The 17,703-nt window shown below is 36.5% G+C and overlaps 1 protein-coding gene and 1 long non-coding RNA gene across 4 annotated transcripts in view; both read left to right on the top strand.

Annotated features, from left to right (window-relative positions):
* Positions 1-375: 375 nt before the first annotated feature.
* On the top strand, positions 376-1,599 carry LOC135767500 (uncharacterized). Its single transcript, XR_010542041.2, has 3 exons — positions 376-500; positions 695-777; positions 861-1,599. It is a non-coding gene; the product is annotated as an uncharacterized lncRNA (long non-coding RNA).
* Positions 1,600-11,939: 10,340 nt separating this feature from the next.
* The window catches only part of LOC135767374 (complement factor H-like), a 45,329-nt gene continuing 39,565 nt past the window's right edge, over positions 11,940-17,703 (top strand). For 2 of the 3 annotated variants that reach the window (XM_065277059.2, XM_065277056.2), the window contains exons 1-2: positions 11,940-12,098; positions 12,190-12,322. In XM_065277059.2, the coding sequence (XP_065133131.1) occupies positions 12,253-12,322 (70 nt within the window). In that variant the 5' untranslated portion in view covers positions 11,940-12,098; positions 12,190-12,252. The remainder of the gene's footprint in view (positions 12,099-12,189; positions 12,323-17,703) is intronic. The other variant, XM_065277057.2, reaches the window with a different exon arrangement.

The raw sequence follows: 17,703 nt of genomic DNA, 5'->3' as shown, positions 1-17,703 counted from the left end.
AATGCAACATTAACAAAACAATCAAACAAGTCAATATAATAAACAGTTGTTGTTTTAAACATTGTGTGAACATTATACCATTACATTGTCATAACGTTTAAAAATGGTAAAATGTAACATTCCTCTAACGTTCAGACAACCCAGAAAAGTTCTTAGAATGTCAAGAAAACTGGACACTTTTTACGTTGGCAGAATGTTTTGGGAACGTTGGGAACTTTCAGGGAACGTTCTTAAAACTTTTTTCTGTTTACTGGGGAATTAATTAAAGCACTGTCAAGCACCCCCACATTCTGCGCTCACTGTAAACACCTTGCTGTTATCTTTAAAGTAACACTAAAAGTACAAGTAACTCGCAATGTATGCAAAGTGTAAAGATGGATATAACAATTAAAATGGAGAATTCACTTCCAGAAATTCCAAAATGTCACAAATTCTGCAGTGATTTTCACTACCATCAAAGTGGTTCCCCCTAAAGCGACGTGTGCCTGTCTACATGGACAGTGAGTAGCAGTGTGCTATTCTTTTTCAATACCTCAAAGAAAAAACATTGCATTTATGACAATAATAGAAACAATCCAATTGACAAACATGTTTGGGCCTACCTCAGGAAAAAGAAACCTACAAATAAACTCCACTTCATTCTTGAAGTTCAGTTGAGATATTAATTAATTAGTTGATGTATTTATTTATACAGACGGGCCATCATTCATGGCCTATGTGAAATGCAGGCATTATCCTGGCAGGAAGCTGAGCAGGTGTTCCTCAGTGGCACTCTAGGTATGCTTGTAATTTGTATTTGCAAAAATAAATATTTTTTTTTACACAACATTTTTGACAATGGCCTTCATGTTTTATTTTAGTGAAGTCGAGGAATTTGACAGAGCAGTTTCCAAAAGACAGAAAAAGAAGGAAAAAATCACCTACCAGAAACTAATTATTTTACCTTATGCATTTACAATATTTTACATTTATTCATTTAGCAGACGCTTTTATCCAAAGTGACTTATAAATAAGGAGTTCTTTTTAATGCAATTGAAGATGAAAAGTAAAGTCACTAACACAATTCTTTCTTCCTTTTTTCTTTGCTTTCTCCTGTTTACAGCAAGATGGTGTTTAGGTGTTTGTTCAATAAAGTACAGAATTGTTTATTATTGGTGTTTTGTCTATTCTTATTTAAGTTCTGCTTCGCATTCAAAATATAAAAAAACAGGTTTTGTAATGTTAGCATGATGTTAATAAGACCATTACAGGTTGAACTAAAAGAAAAAATGGATTTTTAATAAAAAATATAAAAAACATTGTAGCAATATAATATCACATAATATTTTTCTGAAGATAGTTCAATCTGTAATTGTATCCCTTCCATCAGTAATTTTCTTTAAATTACACCCACGCTCAAAAAAATAACTACCGGGTAATTTGTTAGTCAGAGAAAACAATTAGTTTTTCTGGCACATGCATTAAGCCGGGAACGCAAATATTTATTTGGAATACTAAAACGAGACCGTAATATTGCATCCTATTGTTTTCGATGCCATTCGGATAAGGGTGTTATACGATCTTCCAAACAGCAGGGGCGCTGTCTCGAAAAACGGGGGGTCTGAGGATGCGGGTCTCTGGGCGGAGTCTGCAGCTTCATACTACTCGTTTTTTTTACAATTTTATTTGTCACCATGGTTGAGATTCATACTCTGATTCTTGAGGTTTGTCTGTCCCAATTATACAGCAGACTTTTTTTGTTAAGTTTCTAAAACTCCTTAATGACAAACTGCTGTGAAAGTGCTGGATCTCATTTACATCATTGACAGAAAATACACTTTTGATTAGTAAATTAATTAGGTGATGATCTTTACCATTATGTACCAACTACCACAGAATTACACTATTAACTTTACACGTTCATAACACATGTGGTGTATTAACACAAAGTTAACACAACCAGGGAAAAAACTAGCAAGCAAAATGTCAAGAGTCAAGAGTCCTACTAAAACAAACACTAATCACAATAATGGTGACTTAAAATTAAACAAAACATCAACATCTACACCTAATAAGTGAATTGTGTTTTCTACAGCAATATATTTACTGAACATTCAGAAATAATGTTTTATAAAATAATAAAATGCAATGTTTCTCTATCATTTACATAATAGTCAAACAAGTCAATATAATAAACAGTTGTTGTTTTAAACATTGTGTGAACATTAAAGGGGCCATGGCATGAAAATGTTAGCATTGCCACTTTGTAGGTGTGAACAAAAATAGGTCATTGAAATTTGGCTTTCATTATGATGTCATAAGGATATCTTATTAGAATAATACCGCCCCCTTAATCTGCACTATCCAACCACTGCACTGCTATTTAGTGCAGAGAGAAAGAGAGAGAAAAGAAGGACTTGACAGAACAATTGAGTTTGAATTACAACAAACCACCATCATTGTGATCAGTGTTTGCACTTCATCCGCTCATTTGCATTTTAAAAAACACACCCAAAACGACACACTTTTTGCTCAAACCTACAAAGTGGCAATGCTAACATTTTCATGCTATGACCCCTTTAAAACATTGTCATAACGTTTAAAAATGGTAAAATGTAACATTCCTCTAACGTTGAGACAACACAAAAACGTTCTTAGAACGTCAAGAAAACTGGACACTTTTTCTGTTGGCAGAACGTTTTTGGGAACCTTTTTTGGGAACTTTCAGGGAACGTTCTTAGAACTTTTTTCTGTTAGCTGGTTAGATGCTCGGCTTTCTTGGCAAAAATAGCTGATTTGGTATTGCACCTGCCGCTCGTTTTATACTTGCACAGCGGGGCTGCACCAGCAGATGCATACACCTGCATGCCAAGTTCATTGGCGTTTTAGAAGTTTCTCGAAGATGATTCGTCGCGCAAAGCGCATTCCCAATATGTCGATAACAACATGATATCTCCGCTCCCTTCCTTCAGGGAACGAGGGTTACATAAGACATTTCTGCAGTAAAATAGACAAATTTGGCAATCCTGGCTACTTTCGTTACTTTTTTTATTATTTGATATATAGATTACCAGAGTTATCTGATTTAACTATTTGTGACTTGTGTTTTATAACCGTGCGCATTTAGGCATTTCGCACACATGTTCTGCACCTTTCTTGATTCTGACTTAATTTTGTTTTAATTTTGTATTTATTATAACAGTAAATTCTGATCTAATATAAGTCTGTACATTTTGGATTACTTTTTGTTGTATCGATGTTGTGCTGTTGCATGCTGGCACCAAACACGCTAGGTACTCTGCGTGTCATATTTAAGATCATATTTAGGAGTTTATCAAACTAAACATCAAAAAAATTGATTTTTCGACAAGTATACTTTCTAAAATGCATTGAAAACAGGTTATCTTTTTAAAATTGGAGTTACAAAATAGGTAAGGTGTCTCTGAAATTTAGGTGATGACACGAAAAAAATCTGCACTTAAAAGGGCCATGGCATGAAAATGTTAGCATTGCCACTTTGTAGGTGTGAGCAAAAATAGGTCATTGAAATTTGGCTTTCATTATGATGCCATAAGGATATAATACCGCCCCCTTAATCTGCACTATCCAACCACCGCACTGCTATTTAGTGCAGAGAGAAAGAGAGAGAAAAGAAGGACTTGACAGCACAACTGAGTTTGAATTACAACAAACCACCATCATTGTGATCAGTGTTTGCACTTCATCCGCTCATTTGCATTTTAAAAAACACACCCAAAACGACACATTTTTGCTCAAACCTACAAAGTGGCAATGCTAACATTTTCATGCTATGACCCCTTTAATTACTCCTGACATAATCGTCTCTCTTGTGATTTATGGTCAGTGTTCATGTTCAAATGATAGAAGAGAGATTCCTGAAACAAATTAAGTATCATCAGGTGTTTTAAAGGTCCCATATTTCAAGGCTTTTTAGGGTTATATTTTAGGTTATGATGTCCTTAAGAATATATATTTGCAGATTAATTGCCAAAAACAATCTCTATATATTTTTTATATAGGTCTGTAAAAACAAACAACGTATGATTTCCAACGGATATTCTATCAAACCTGGTGGCTACCAAAGCCTTTAACGTTACAAAACAACACATAAGCATATAGTTAGCAAAAAGTTAGCATCACGTTAGCGTTGCATTACTGTTTACAATATAATTTCAGTTTTCTCTGGCTCCATAATGTAACTTAAAAGTACACAGCAAAATCCCCGGTGTTAACTCTTTCACCGCCAGCGTTTTAAAAAAAAGTTGCCAGCCAGCGCCAGCGTTTTTCATGATTTTCACCAAAGTTTAATGCCTTCCAGAAAATGCTCTTCTTTAAATATATAAACAAACAATATACCAAATGAAAGAACAGACCCTCTGCTTTCAAAAAAAAAAAAAAAAACGTTTCATCCTACCTTTAGTGGTTCTTTTGCAATCAGCTTTTGAATATGGGTAGGTTTTTGCAAAAACACCATATTTTGAGCAAAAAGCAAAAATAATTCCATTTTTGTGACGGACTTTTCATAGAGATCCCATTCAGAGCGATCTTTAAAACAGACACGGACATGCAGCAGCTTGCCATAGGGCAATACTTCCGGTTTTAAAAAGTTGTGGAAGGGTATTGCGGAAAGACGGAAAATCTCGTCATTGGCGGGGAAGCGTTTTCTCTTAATTGACGAGATATCTCTTCAATGGCGGGGAAAGAGTTAAATTAACACCGGCTCGGTGTTTATATGGGTACCACCAGCAGGGTGTTAAAAGTAACACCGAAGCAGTGTTAGAGTTAATTAGATACTTTAGCAATCATTTGAGTGATTATTTGATTATTGAAGACACCTGGTGATAATGAGCCGAACTTAGTGATGGTCGTTTTCGAAGCACTGCTTCATGAGGCTTCGAAACATTTACAAATCTTTTGTTTCGAATCAGTGGTTCGGAGCTTGTTTCAAACTGGCCCAAGTCACGTGATTTTAGCAAACGAGGCTTCATTACGTCATAACTGTTTCGAAATGTTTCAAAAATCCGATGGTTCACCACTAGGGGGAGCTGATCACATGGCCAGTGTCTAATATGTTTAGGTGAACTCGGGTCAGTTTTATTATGAAAGTTCATAAAACATTTATCCTTCTGACTAATAACACTGCCATTTTGTCTACTTTTTTGTTTATAGACAGATTTAAAGACAAAAATGTGCATAATTAAAAGGGTAGTTCGTTTTAATGATTTGTTTGGCCTAAATAAAACTATAAACACATAATAGACTTTTAACTATGTCTTAATTAAGTTAAATAATTTTTTTAACATATTTTAATACAAATCGTGCTATTATTTTGTTAAAAAAAAGTGTAAAATGTTTGGACATATCTGCTTTACACTATTTTGACCAGCAGGGGTCGCCAGCATGTGTGGTGTTTCGAACTGCTTTGAAAAACTGAATACATTTTCGAAGCAATTGGTTCAATTGATTGGAAGCTTCGAATGGACAGTGAGGGGTGAGAGACTGAAGGCGGTGACTGTGTTTTGGTGACATAGCAACTTTACGGAAGTACAAACAAAACGTTTTAACTCACAGCTACTTCAAACAGGCTGTGTGCATTTGACTCTTAAATTACTTTTTAAAACTTATGGTACTTACATAGCCCCTAGACCTCAGTTAACATAAAAAGAAGCCACAAAACTACAGTTTTGACAATATGGGACCTTTAAAATGTTATGAGGAATCATTTAACGAATGTTTATAAACATTGCCTTACATTTTTGGCACACTTTTGCTCAGGCCTACAAATTTGCGATTTTAACATGCCATAATACATTTTCTATATGGTATTTTGAGCTAAAACTTCACATACACACTCTGGGGACAGCAAAGATTTATTTTACATCTTAAAAATATCTCATAATATGACCCCTTTAAAAACAAAAGACTACTTGTCCCCCTTTCAACCAAGGTACGCATACATAGATGATTTGACTATCAGTCGACTATAGAAAGAATTACAATTCTTGTTCAGATATGTAAATCCTTTGTCAGGAACAACCTTCCAAAGAACAAGGGGGTGGTATTATTTGTCTTTAGAATATACATAACATTCTTCTACTGTAAGATACTTCAGCATTTCCAATAATAAACTGTATATAGTTTCTTATGAACCTTTACAGAAAAACATTTACAGATGAAGTGAAAGTCCTCTGAGTTGAACCTTTCAGTGTTCATTGGAAGGTGACACTGCAAAAGCCAGTAAGCTGCATTCTGCTTTTACGGTAAAACTGGAGAAACAGATAAATATATTTATTTAGTAGAGATAAGGGAGGTCCTCTAGGACAGCACAGATAATAACAACACTGATAACATTATTTGTGTGGAATTGAAACACTCAAATACTTTATAAGAGCCATTAGTCTTAAACTCCTTTTTCAATTCTTAGATTGCTAATTTGAACAGATATTGCGCTATCATATCTATCCCTGGGGGGGGGGTACTCTGGGTTCAGGCCAATACTCGGATCTCAGGACCCTCCTATCGGACAGCATGCCAAATATGCTTTATTATCATGATTCATATTTAATTACATGTTAATGCAAACTCGTGAATTTATAGGTTGTGAATCAATGTGATCTATATACCGATATACACAGCAAAATCCCCAGAGTTAAATCAACTCTGCTGGTTGTACATATTGTCCCAATCTTACAGAGAGTTAAAAGTAACTCTGAAGTTGAGTAAAAAGCTGCAATCAGTCATTTTCTCCTCTCTATCACCATCTCTGTTTGAAAACTAAAATTGCATTTTATATCTTACTTGTAGAGTTATTTTCTTAACTTAGGTGTAGATGCTGTTTCATTTAAACTCACCATTATTGTGATCAGTGGTTGTTTTAGTAAGACTAGACTCTTAGTTATTAGTATATTCCAACTACTATATTTTTGTTTGTTTAAAACATGTTATGTTATAGCAAAGAAAAAACAATACTGCAACTCCATAGTAATGTTTAGTACATAAGCTCTAAACATTGTCAGCATCTAGAAACCTATGTGCAGGTGTAGTGTTAACACACTTATCAGAACTCTTCTCCATTAATTATGTGAGACTGTAGTATGATATCTAGCACTGTCATGGCAGTTTGTCATTCTGAACGATTTTGAGGTAGTGATGGTCGTTTTCGAAGCACTGTTTCATGAGGCTTCGAAACATTTACAAATCTTTTGTTTAGAACCGGTGGTTCGGAGCTTGTTTCAAACTGGGCAAAGTCACGTGATTTTAGCAAACGAGGCTTCATTACGTCATAACTGTTTCGAAACGTTTCGAAAATCAGATGGTTCACCACTAGGGGGAGTTGATCACATGACCAGTGTCTAATATGTTTAGGTGAACTCGGGTCAGTTTTATTATGAAAGTTCATAAAACATTTATCCTTATGACTAATAACACTGCCATTTTGTCTACTTTTTGTTTATAGACAGATTTAATGACAAAAATGTGCATAATTAAAAGGGTAGTTAGTTTTATTCATTTGTTTGCCCTAAATAAAACTAAAAACACATAATACACTTTTAACTATGTCTTAATTAAGTTAAATTTTTTTTAACATATTTTAATAAAAATCTTGCTATTATTTTGTAAAAAAAAGTGTAAAATGTGTGGACAGATCTGCTTTTACACTGTTTTGACCAGCAGGGATCGCCAGCGTGTGTGGGTTTCGAACTGCTTCGAAAAACTGAATCAATTTTCGAAGCAATTGGTTCAATTGATTCGAAGCTTCGAAAACCTTCGTTTCTCCCATCACTATTTTGAGGTACTTATAAGTTAACCGCAGTACAATTTAGACACAAACATCAAGAATCAGAGTATGAATCTCAACAAGTGTGACAAAGAAAATGGTAACAATGTTCATTATTTATTCATGCCACAGTGCATTCTGGGAGTTTTGGATAAGATTTGTAATTTGTTGATACCCAGCATGCATTGCAGCATGAAGCTTTTCATTTAATTTTCACCATCATTGTGATTCATACTCTGATTCTTGATGTTTGTGTGTGTACATCATACAGTGGTTAAATTTTAAGGGGACATATTATGAGCTTTTTTTAAGATGTAAATTAAGTCTTAATCTAGGTCTGAGCAAAAGTGTGCCATTTTGGGTGTGTCATTTAAAATGCAAATAGCGGCTGAAGTGCAAACACTGATCACAATGATGGTGGTTTCTTATAATTGAAACTCAATTGTGCTGTCAAGTTCTTTTCTTTCTCTTTCTCTTTGAACTAAATGGCAGTGCTGTGGTTGGATAGTGCAGATAAAGGGGGCGGTATTACCTTATTCTGACATCACAATAGGAGCCAAATTACAATGACCTATTTTTTCACATGCTTGGAAAGAATGGTTTACCAAAACTAAGTTACTGGCAGGGGCGTCATGCACCAATTTTTTTTAAGGGGGCACAGTGTGCAAAGCTCACAGAAATTTACGCATACACATACATCAAACGAATTATATTATAGAGCTTTCAGTCTTTTCCATGGCACTTACATTTCTAACATTCTAAACGCCCCTGCCATAGTGCAAAAACCTCCAAAATAAAAGTTTTGACTAACTTTCATTTCAAATACTATTCAATCGGATTAATGACATATTGGCAACATATTTACATCTGAAACGGCATGTGTTCTATTTATGTTTTGTTAACGACTTGTTTAATTCTGTCATTAATGCATTTTGCACAACAACTGCATTATCCTATGAAATTAATGTAATTTACATCCATAAAGTATATAAACAACGAAAATGCCATAAGCTATAGCCAGGTGATTGATTTTAATGTTCAATAATGATTTTAAAAAATATGTTTAGATACAATTATTAGAGGAACGGATTTTTGCATTAAATTTTACCTTATATGTGAACATGTGTGATTCCGCGCCCCCGTGAACTCTGGCGAACTTTGGCGTTGTGCCAAGAAGATGAATCTAGAAATCTCTACTAATCAGTGGCGGCGTTTCACGAAAACCTAGGCTATGGTATGGCAAAAATTCTTCGTACAAGAAGGCCATTCTCAAATAACTAATCTATAAAACCACAAATGTGTACATATTCCACCAACCTGTACAAAAGCATCCTACGACTGCACGGATGTACACTACTGACAACAATACGGAAGCAATACAAATGAAACAACAACAATAGAACAATAGAAATCATGATTATTTAAAATGCTTTTCAAATAATTCTTAACTAAGCACAACTCCAGCAACAGATAAACTAAAACAAGATAATATCAAAACAAAACATACTGTGACATCCCTTCACAAATCTTGTCACGACAACCGCCAAAACCACTTATAAACACACAATAAAGACTTTTAAATGATGTGATAGAGCACACATAGTTATCCAACACTAAATAAAATTCTTAGTAAAACAGACGCAAAAACAAGTCTTACCTTTTGTCGTCGTGCAGTTTTTATTCCACAAGTGGCCATATTCAAAAATGCGCGCAAAAAAATAATAAAATTCACTTCGGCTGCGTTACAATCCCCAGTGGAAGAGAACATATTTATTTATCCACAGAGCAAATCATTTTACTTCTGGAATAATGTATGCAATATGCAAAGCGCGAGTGTGGGGGAGAACCATGAGTCTGTTTAAATGTTAAAACAAAAAGGATTTTACTTGCGAAAATAAAGATTATAAAAGCAGCGGTCATCATGAGACCTCCTGCAGCGCGAACCCCACTATAGATTGTGTTCGACTTCAAGCTGCGCTGTAAGAACGACAGGCTGATGACGTCAAAGTACCGCGAGGGTGACTCGAGGAATCATCGGAAGAGTTTGATTTCAAACCGCTGTCGCGGCACGTTGATGTCATCCGCTTGTTGATTCCAGTGTCATAGCATGAAGTCGAACACACGTGTAAATGATACTTATTAGTGATGTACCAATGTTTAGATATGTTCTACTGAAAATATTTTAAATTATCTTTAATGAGCATCATTATAGCCTGTTGATTTCTGGTGTTTTGTCTGAATGCTAGGGTATGGCAACTTCCATACGCAAACGCCGCCCCTGCTAATAAGGTCGAGCAGCAACAGCTAAGCTCGTGAGCGCGCTGAAGACGCTGACGTCTGCGGCTGCGCCGACTGCCGCCAGAATAAAGTAATGTACACGATCAAAACACTATCAAAACTCTGAAAAGTGACACGGAGGCAGCAGAAAATTGATAATTTGGGCATTTTAAACAGATTAAAAGATTAATGGACGCTTTTTTATTTTTGAGGTTGCTTGCAAAATCCATTTGGCTCAAAAATCCGAGGGGGCACGTGCCCCCTCAGTTTCAATGGGCATGACGCCTCTGGTTACTGGGTTGATCTTTTTCACATTTTCTAGGTTGATAGAAGCACTGGGGACACAATTATAGCAATTAAACATGGAAAAAGTCAGATTTTCATAATATGTCCCCTTTTTTAAGTATCAGTGTTTAAAATTGTTCAGAATGACAAACTGCTATGAGGGTGCTATATTTTATACTACAGTCTCACACAATTAATGGAAAAGGATACTTCTAATAAGTATGCAAACACTACACCTGCACATAAGTTTTCTAGATGCTGATGATGATTACACATTATGTTCTGAACACCACTATGGAATTGTGCTGTTGTATTTTCTTTGCTATAACAAAACATGTTTTAAACAAACATAGTTATAGCAGTTAGTGACACAGATGGTGATAGAGAGGAGAAAATGACTGATTGCAGCTTTTAACTCTGCTTCAGAGTTACTTTTAACTCGCTGTAAGATTGGGACAATATGTACAACCAGCAGAGTAGATTTAACTCTGGGGATTTTGCTGTGTAGGTGTGGACCACTTCATACTCACATTCACATGAGCCGGTGCTTACTGTGCAATATCTTTGCCAAAACTGGCCCTGATGCGTCTTTATACAGCTGGGCCACATTTGCAACATCATATGTGGGCCACTTTAGACACACACCCACATGAGACGATGCTTACTCTGCCTTATCTTTGCCAAAACTGGCCCAGACACGTTTGTAAAGAACTGGGCCACATTTGCTGCAACATGTGAGGGCCACATTTGGTTTATTCCAAGATTAGGCCGTGTTGTATTTTTTGCCAAAGGTGGCCAATGTTTGTTGTTTGATATTTGGGCCATATTCCTATTTGTCGGATTGGCCACTTTTGGTTCATATTCAAATTACATGTTGCAGTGAGCACCGCATCTTTTCCTAAAAAGGCCCACATGTGATTTGATATATTTGGCCCATTTTTGCTATTTTACATGTGAGCCAATTTAGGTTCACATCCCTTTTATTCGGGCCATAAGAAGGACAGCAGTTCTGCATCTTTGCCTGAAGTGGCCCACATGTGCTTGCTATCTGAAGTGCATTTACCTCAGATTTTATTTCAGTAAATATTGCTGTTTTTTACATAACTCTCACCAGTTTCCCCACCCTGTAGCAGCAGACATCTCAACCTGCAAAAAGTAATTTCAGGGAGCTGAAATTTTAGATAAATGTAAAACCACTTCTGTATAAATTCACTTTGAACATAAGTAGTGTATAGTTACTTTTGACCTATCAGCTGGGAAGAAAGTAACACACGTGGGCCAAAAGTAACAGAAAAAAAAACAGAAAAAGATAGATTTTTGTGATACACTTGTTTTTAGTAAATATACAGGACTATGACCTTGTTAATATGTAACTGCAAACATATTTTGTCATTTATCATTGCAAAAAATAATAAAATTACATTTTAATTTTAAATTTCAGTTTCATCAAATGTTTCAAAAGCAACCCGACAGTACAAACTTGATTTGTTGTGAATAAAAAAATATCAACAGTTTGAACACTATGAATTTGTAAGCTCTCGCAGGCCACATAAAATGGGTGGGTGGGCCGAGTATGCCACCCCTGATTTAACAGGATATAACTGACGGGGACAGAGGATAAGCCTTCAGTCGTTTTGGAACGTGCCCTTTGCTTTTTGCTCTTCTTGCATTAGTGTTACATAAAATGTGGACTCTAGAAATTTGATTTGTCATTAGGAAACTGAATTACAGATTAAGATTCAGATATCATCATTAGCAGGTATTATTCTGTATACAATATTCGTTAAGCTTTGGTGTAAGCAAGGTACACATTTTTTTGACTTTGGTAAATTATTAACTTTAATCCCAAGCAGGGAGAAGTTTCAGAGAAAAGACCCCAAAAAGCTACGAACAGAAGTGAAGAGAGCTCAGAAATGAGGGTTCCTTTAAAGCTCTTCAGTTTTTCTCTTGGGATTTTATTTTTCACCTTTGCACAAGGTCAAGGTAAGTTTATACCCTCTTGTTTTAATAACTGTAATTGGTTTAGTAAAGTCCTTCTATGCAAGTAGAAGTTTTTTATCAAAGCCAACATACTGATATTTTATTTGAAATTATTATTATTAGGGTTCAAGCCCTGTAAATCTGTAAATCTGGTTAATAAAGTAAGTCACCATTGCTCTGATTAGTGTTTCCTTTAGTTGGGTACTTGGGTCTTGAAGTTTAGTGTTAGTTTTCTTCTGCTCATTGTGGTAGTGTGTTTATAAAACACATCTGTTAAAGCAGAGGAAGTTGAGAGAAATGAAGTCTATTATTGTTACTATATTTATTATTATGAAAGTATAAGTCTTGGGATTCAATGATTTCATAAAAAAGTGATCACTGAATATAAGTGTTTAATTTATGTTCTGCCAACCCTGCGAGACTCCCATGAAATCTAACAGTGCTTTAAAAGTCTACATACCCTGAAGAGTTAAATATTGTTTACCCAAATCTAATCTGTGGTTTAAGCAGGGAACACTGAGACATCAACAATCAGCCTATAAAACACAATCATGGTGACAAACAACAACAAAGCTTCATGCCGTAATGCATGCTGGGTACCAGGATTGTAGAAAACTCATTCATAAATCCCATCATGCATTGCAACATGACAAAAATTTAGCAACTTTCTTACCATTAACTGTCACCATTGTTGAGATTTGTATCAGAAATCATGAAGTCTCTCTTAAGCAAAAAACAACAACAACAAAAACACACTAAAGCATTACGGCAGCCTCATTCAATGTCATTTGCGTAGAGCTTTTTATATGCCTGTTTCTTCATAATTAGTTTGTGATAAAATGTTTCAATGACTTGTAGAGTAGACTATAATAAAAAAAAACTGAGAAGGTCTGGAAGGTTTTCCCTCTACATGAAGCAATGAACAAGTGGTCTTACTATAAAATTGTTGCTATTGCTAAAATAGGAGAGTTAGATCAGTGAAGGTCAAGAGACAAATGCCTGACTAAAGGAAACACTAATCACAGTAATGGTGACTTCAAATGAACTCATAACAAACACAAACTTAAAGTTAGTTCTAATCCAGAACTGGACCACTGTAGGGCCGTCATTCTTCGTTGTATGTGGGCCGAGGAAAACTGGTTGTGTGGGCCGGAGCTGGGCCGGAACAAAATTGCTATGTGGGTAGCGAAAACAAGACTAGACAAGGACTATAGGCGAAGCACATAACTAAACCAACTTGGGAACAGAGGGAGGAAGAGAATTAAATAGCAAACTGAAGGAGAGAAAATTATTATCAGGTGTGGAACGCAGGTGAATGAAATGAAGCGGGAGGAGGAGCGCCCGAGTGACAGGCGCGCACGTGAAAACTGCCAAAAACACAAAACACACAGACGCAAGACAAACCCCAAAACAGAACGGTTTACAAGAAGGCTCCCGGAGAGGCAGATCATTGGAAGAAAGACACACTTTCTGCCCTCAGATATAACGGGGAGCTGGTCGACGAATGTGCCGAATGTGTATCTGCAAAGAGGGAGAAAAGATTAGAAAATCATCCAGATACACAAAGACAAACTTATTTAACATGTCTCTCAGCACGTCGTTAACCAGAGCCTGGAAGACAGTGGGAGCATTAGAAAACCCAAACGGTAAAACAAAATATTCAAAAAGCCTGGATGGAGTATTAAATGCTGTCTTCCACTTATCCCCCTCCCTTATACGCACAAGATGATAAGCATTGCGTAGGTCTAATTTGGTGAAGATACGCAATCCCTGCAGCAACTCAAAGGCTGTTGACATTAAAGGTAGGGGATACCTATTCTTAACAGTAATGTCATTTAAACCTTTGTAATCAATGCATGGGCAAGGAGCCGTCCTTCTTTTTAACAATAAAGAACCAAATACTTTAAAAAGTAAGCAAATAAAATCATCATGTCTCCACCTAGTGCGTAAGAAGCGATGTAATAATATTTTCATAAAATAAAAACAATACTTAATACATGGAGTAGTTTAAGATGTTTATTATGGTTTGTTCAAATAACTTACAATCTGTTGAATTAGAAAGATACTGCTGACTGTGTCGTACTGCGTGAAGCTTGACGTGTCGCCATAAACAAGTCCATTAAAGTTAAATCACGAAGTCGTGGTCTATTCCATGTACTAACTCTCAACTGACTTTCCTATTGTAAAGATACTGGTATGTCTCTCTGCTTTTATATTTGCCATTGAAGACCCATCACCTCCAATCAACAACACAAAATGATTGAATATATCTTTATATATCAAGCCACTTCTTAATTTCATCCTCACACTGATTCATACATGGCAGGTGTAGTAAATATTAACAGTTTAAATCATGTTTTATGCAAGCTCCCACAACACTTGTTTTTCTACCGGCTGGCTATTGAACCGGAAGTCTCGGCCCTGAAAGGAAATACGTAACATCACTTACTTCCCCTTTGGAGAAAAAGGTGGATATTGTTTAAATGCAACACAATTGTTTACACGCGAGGAGACGCGAGTACTTGTGCACGTGCAGGCGATCCCATATGTGCCACATTTTTTTAACCGTTTACGTGCTTACCCCTTACGAAAATTAACCATGGTTACTACAGTTAAAACTAAAAAACCATGGTTACTGTAGTGAAACTATGGCTACCACAAAATAACCATGGTTTTGACAACCATGGTTTTCAAAAACCATAGTTACAGCATGGTTACTGTCGTAAAACCATGGTTTTGCTGATAGTAATCAATACACCAAAAACATGGTAACTAGCCTTTTACCATAAAAACATGGTTAATTTTTCTAAGGGACAGAAACACACGCATTAAAAAATTGCTTAAAACAATGTTTTAAAAATGAAATGATGTACCGTGTACATGAAAACACGGTAACACGTCCCTTAAATGCTCAAAACATTTCGTGTTGAATTCAAATACAGTCACATTCCTATCTTAGCATATCTGTGCTACTCACCTGACCAACGGTGAGCTCAAACTGCCAGAAGCTGGCGGAAGGCTTGATATCTAGCACCAGTGCTGTGATTGGCTGAAACGCTCGGGGCATGGGGAGTGCCTTCCAGACAGCGCTGCCTTGAAGGCTTGGTTGAGGGCTTAAAGGGGTCATAGCATGAAAATCTTAGCATTGCCACTTTGTAGGTTTGAGCAAAAATGTGTCGTTTTGGGTGTGTTTTTTAAAATGCAAATGAGCGGATGAAGTGCAAACACTGATCACAATGATGGTGGTTTGTTGTAATTCAAACTCAATTGTGCTGTCAAGTCCTTCTTTTCTCTCTCTTTCTCTCTGCACTAAATAGCAGTGCAGTGGTTGGATAGTGCAGATTAACAGTAGCGCCTCACTGCAGAACGCGACATCCAGGGGGCGGGGTTGGATTTAGATCCAGGGGCGGAGCTGGATCCCGATCCAGAGATCCCATTGGTCGGCAGTTTTACCACAAGACACGTCATACACGTGTTGCTGCGTTACCAGTTCCGCATTAAGTCGTAATTAAATTAAGTTATTATTTTGACATAAAAACTAACTTTACTTATGACTACAATAAAAGTAGTGCCTTTAGGGTGAAATGTAAGTTTTTTGCTATAATGTTTTGGAGTAAAACATTTCGGGTAAGCCTACTATGAGTAATCTTACCACATGCAGTTTAAGACCTATTAATGGATACAGTATAAATTAAATATGCATAATTATAAAAATATATAGGCTATGGCATGTTATTTAGAAATTAATAAATTAAATGTTTATCTTGTATGGACTTTGAACTTGTTTTAACCCGTCTTTTCTTACAGCCATTAGGAAACAGGTTTCCCTCGTAGATGGTTTACTTTTTTATTTGCTAATAAAAGATATCAAATAAATTTGTTTTTATATTTACTCGTATAGGAATAGCTATGTTATAAGTGGGATGTACAAATAAATCCCTTCAGTGATACCAAACTGTCGGGAACGTGTCCGTACCTCTCCTTACACCTAACTGTGATACTAAATTATGAATCTTTCTCAACTATATTATTAATTATAAGAGCAAACGTTGGCGACCACAGGTTGCAACTAATTGCGGGCTGCAAAAACGCAAATATACTGGTTCATTTGGCGGAACAAAGTATATAAAGTGGGAGGAATTGGATCTTGATCCAACCCCGCCCCCTGGATGTTGTGTTCCGCAGTGAGGACCATCTCCAGATTAAGGGGATGGTATTATTCTAATAAGATATCCTTATGACATCATAATGAAAGCCAAATTTCAATGACCTGTTCTTGCTCACACCTACAAAGTGGCAATGCTAACATTTTCATGCCATGGCCCCTTTAAAACACCAACAAGCCAGGAGGTCACCTCCTGCTGAAAAACTGTGCTAATTAGCAAATCAGGTGATTGGAACAAAATCCTGGGGAGGACTTTTACTCCTGGCACATGGATTTGACACCTCTGCAAAGGACATACCTCCAATGCCATCCTATGAACAGGTGCATGACGATGGCCGTCTTGAGAACAGGTGCAGGCATGGCAACGGCCCTATGGTGAATAGGTGCAGGTATAGGAATGGCCATCTGGAGAACAGGTCCAGGTATGGCAGTAGCCATCTTGAAAATTGGTGCAGACATGACGATGGCTCTCTTAACTCTTTCACCGCCATTGACGAGATATCTCGTCAATGAAGAGAAAACGCTTCCCCGCCAATGACGAGATTTTGTCTTTATGCAATACCGCTATTATCCACCAGGTGGCGCCCTTCCGCAACTTTTTAAACACGGCAGCTGCATGTCCATGTCTGTTTTAAAGATCGCTCTGAATGGGATCTCTATGAAAAGTCCGTCACAAAAATGGAATTATCTCTGCTTTTTGCTCAAAATGTGGTGTTTTTGCAGAAACCTACCCATATTCAAAAGCTGATTACAAAAGAACCACTGAAGGTAGGATGAAAGTTTTTTTTTTGTTTGAAAGCAGAGGGGTCTTATATTTAAAGAAGAACATTTTCTGGAAGGCATTAAACTTTGGTGAAAATTAGGAAATGCTGGCGCTGGCTGACAACTTTTTTAAAAAACGCTGGCGGTGAAAGAGTTAAGAACAGGTGCGGGCATGATGTACGACCTGATTTTGCAGAGTTTGACGTGTCCCTGGGTCAACAAGGGAGGGGCTTCAAGAGAAACCTTTCAACCAATCAGCATGTTCTGAGGGCAGAAAAAATATGATTGGTTCACAAAAATGACCAATCAACAGTGTTGGGAACGTTACTTTAAAAAAGTAATTAGTTATAGTTACTAATTACTTCTCACAAATAGTAACTGAGTTAGTAACTGCGTTACATTATTATAAAAGTAATTAATTACCAGGAAAAGTAATTACTGCGTTACTTAAAAAAAA

Source organism: Paramisgurnus dabryanus, chromosome 6 (genome assembly GCF_030506205.2).
Source record: "Paramisgurnus dabryanus chromosome 6, PD_genome_1.1, whole genome shotgun sequence".
In the NCBI taxonomy this organism is placed as follows: domain Eukaryota; kingdom Metazoa; phylum Chordata; class Actinopteri; order Cypriniformes; family Cobitidae; genus Paramisgurnus; species Paramisgurnus dabryanus.
This window is presented reverse-complemented; position numbering and strand designations above follow the sequence as displayed.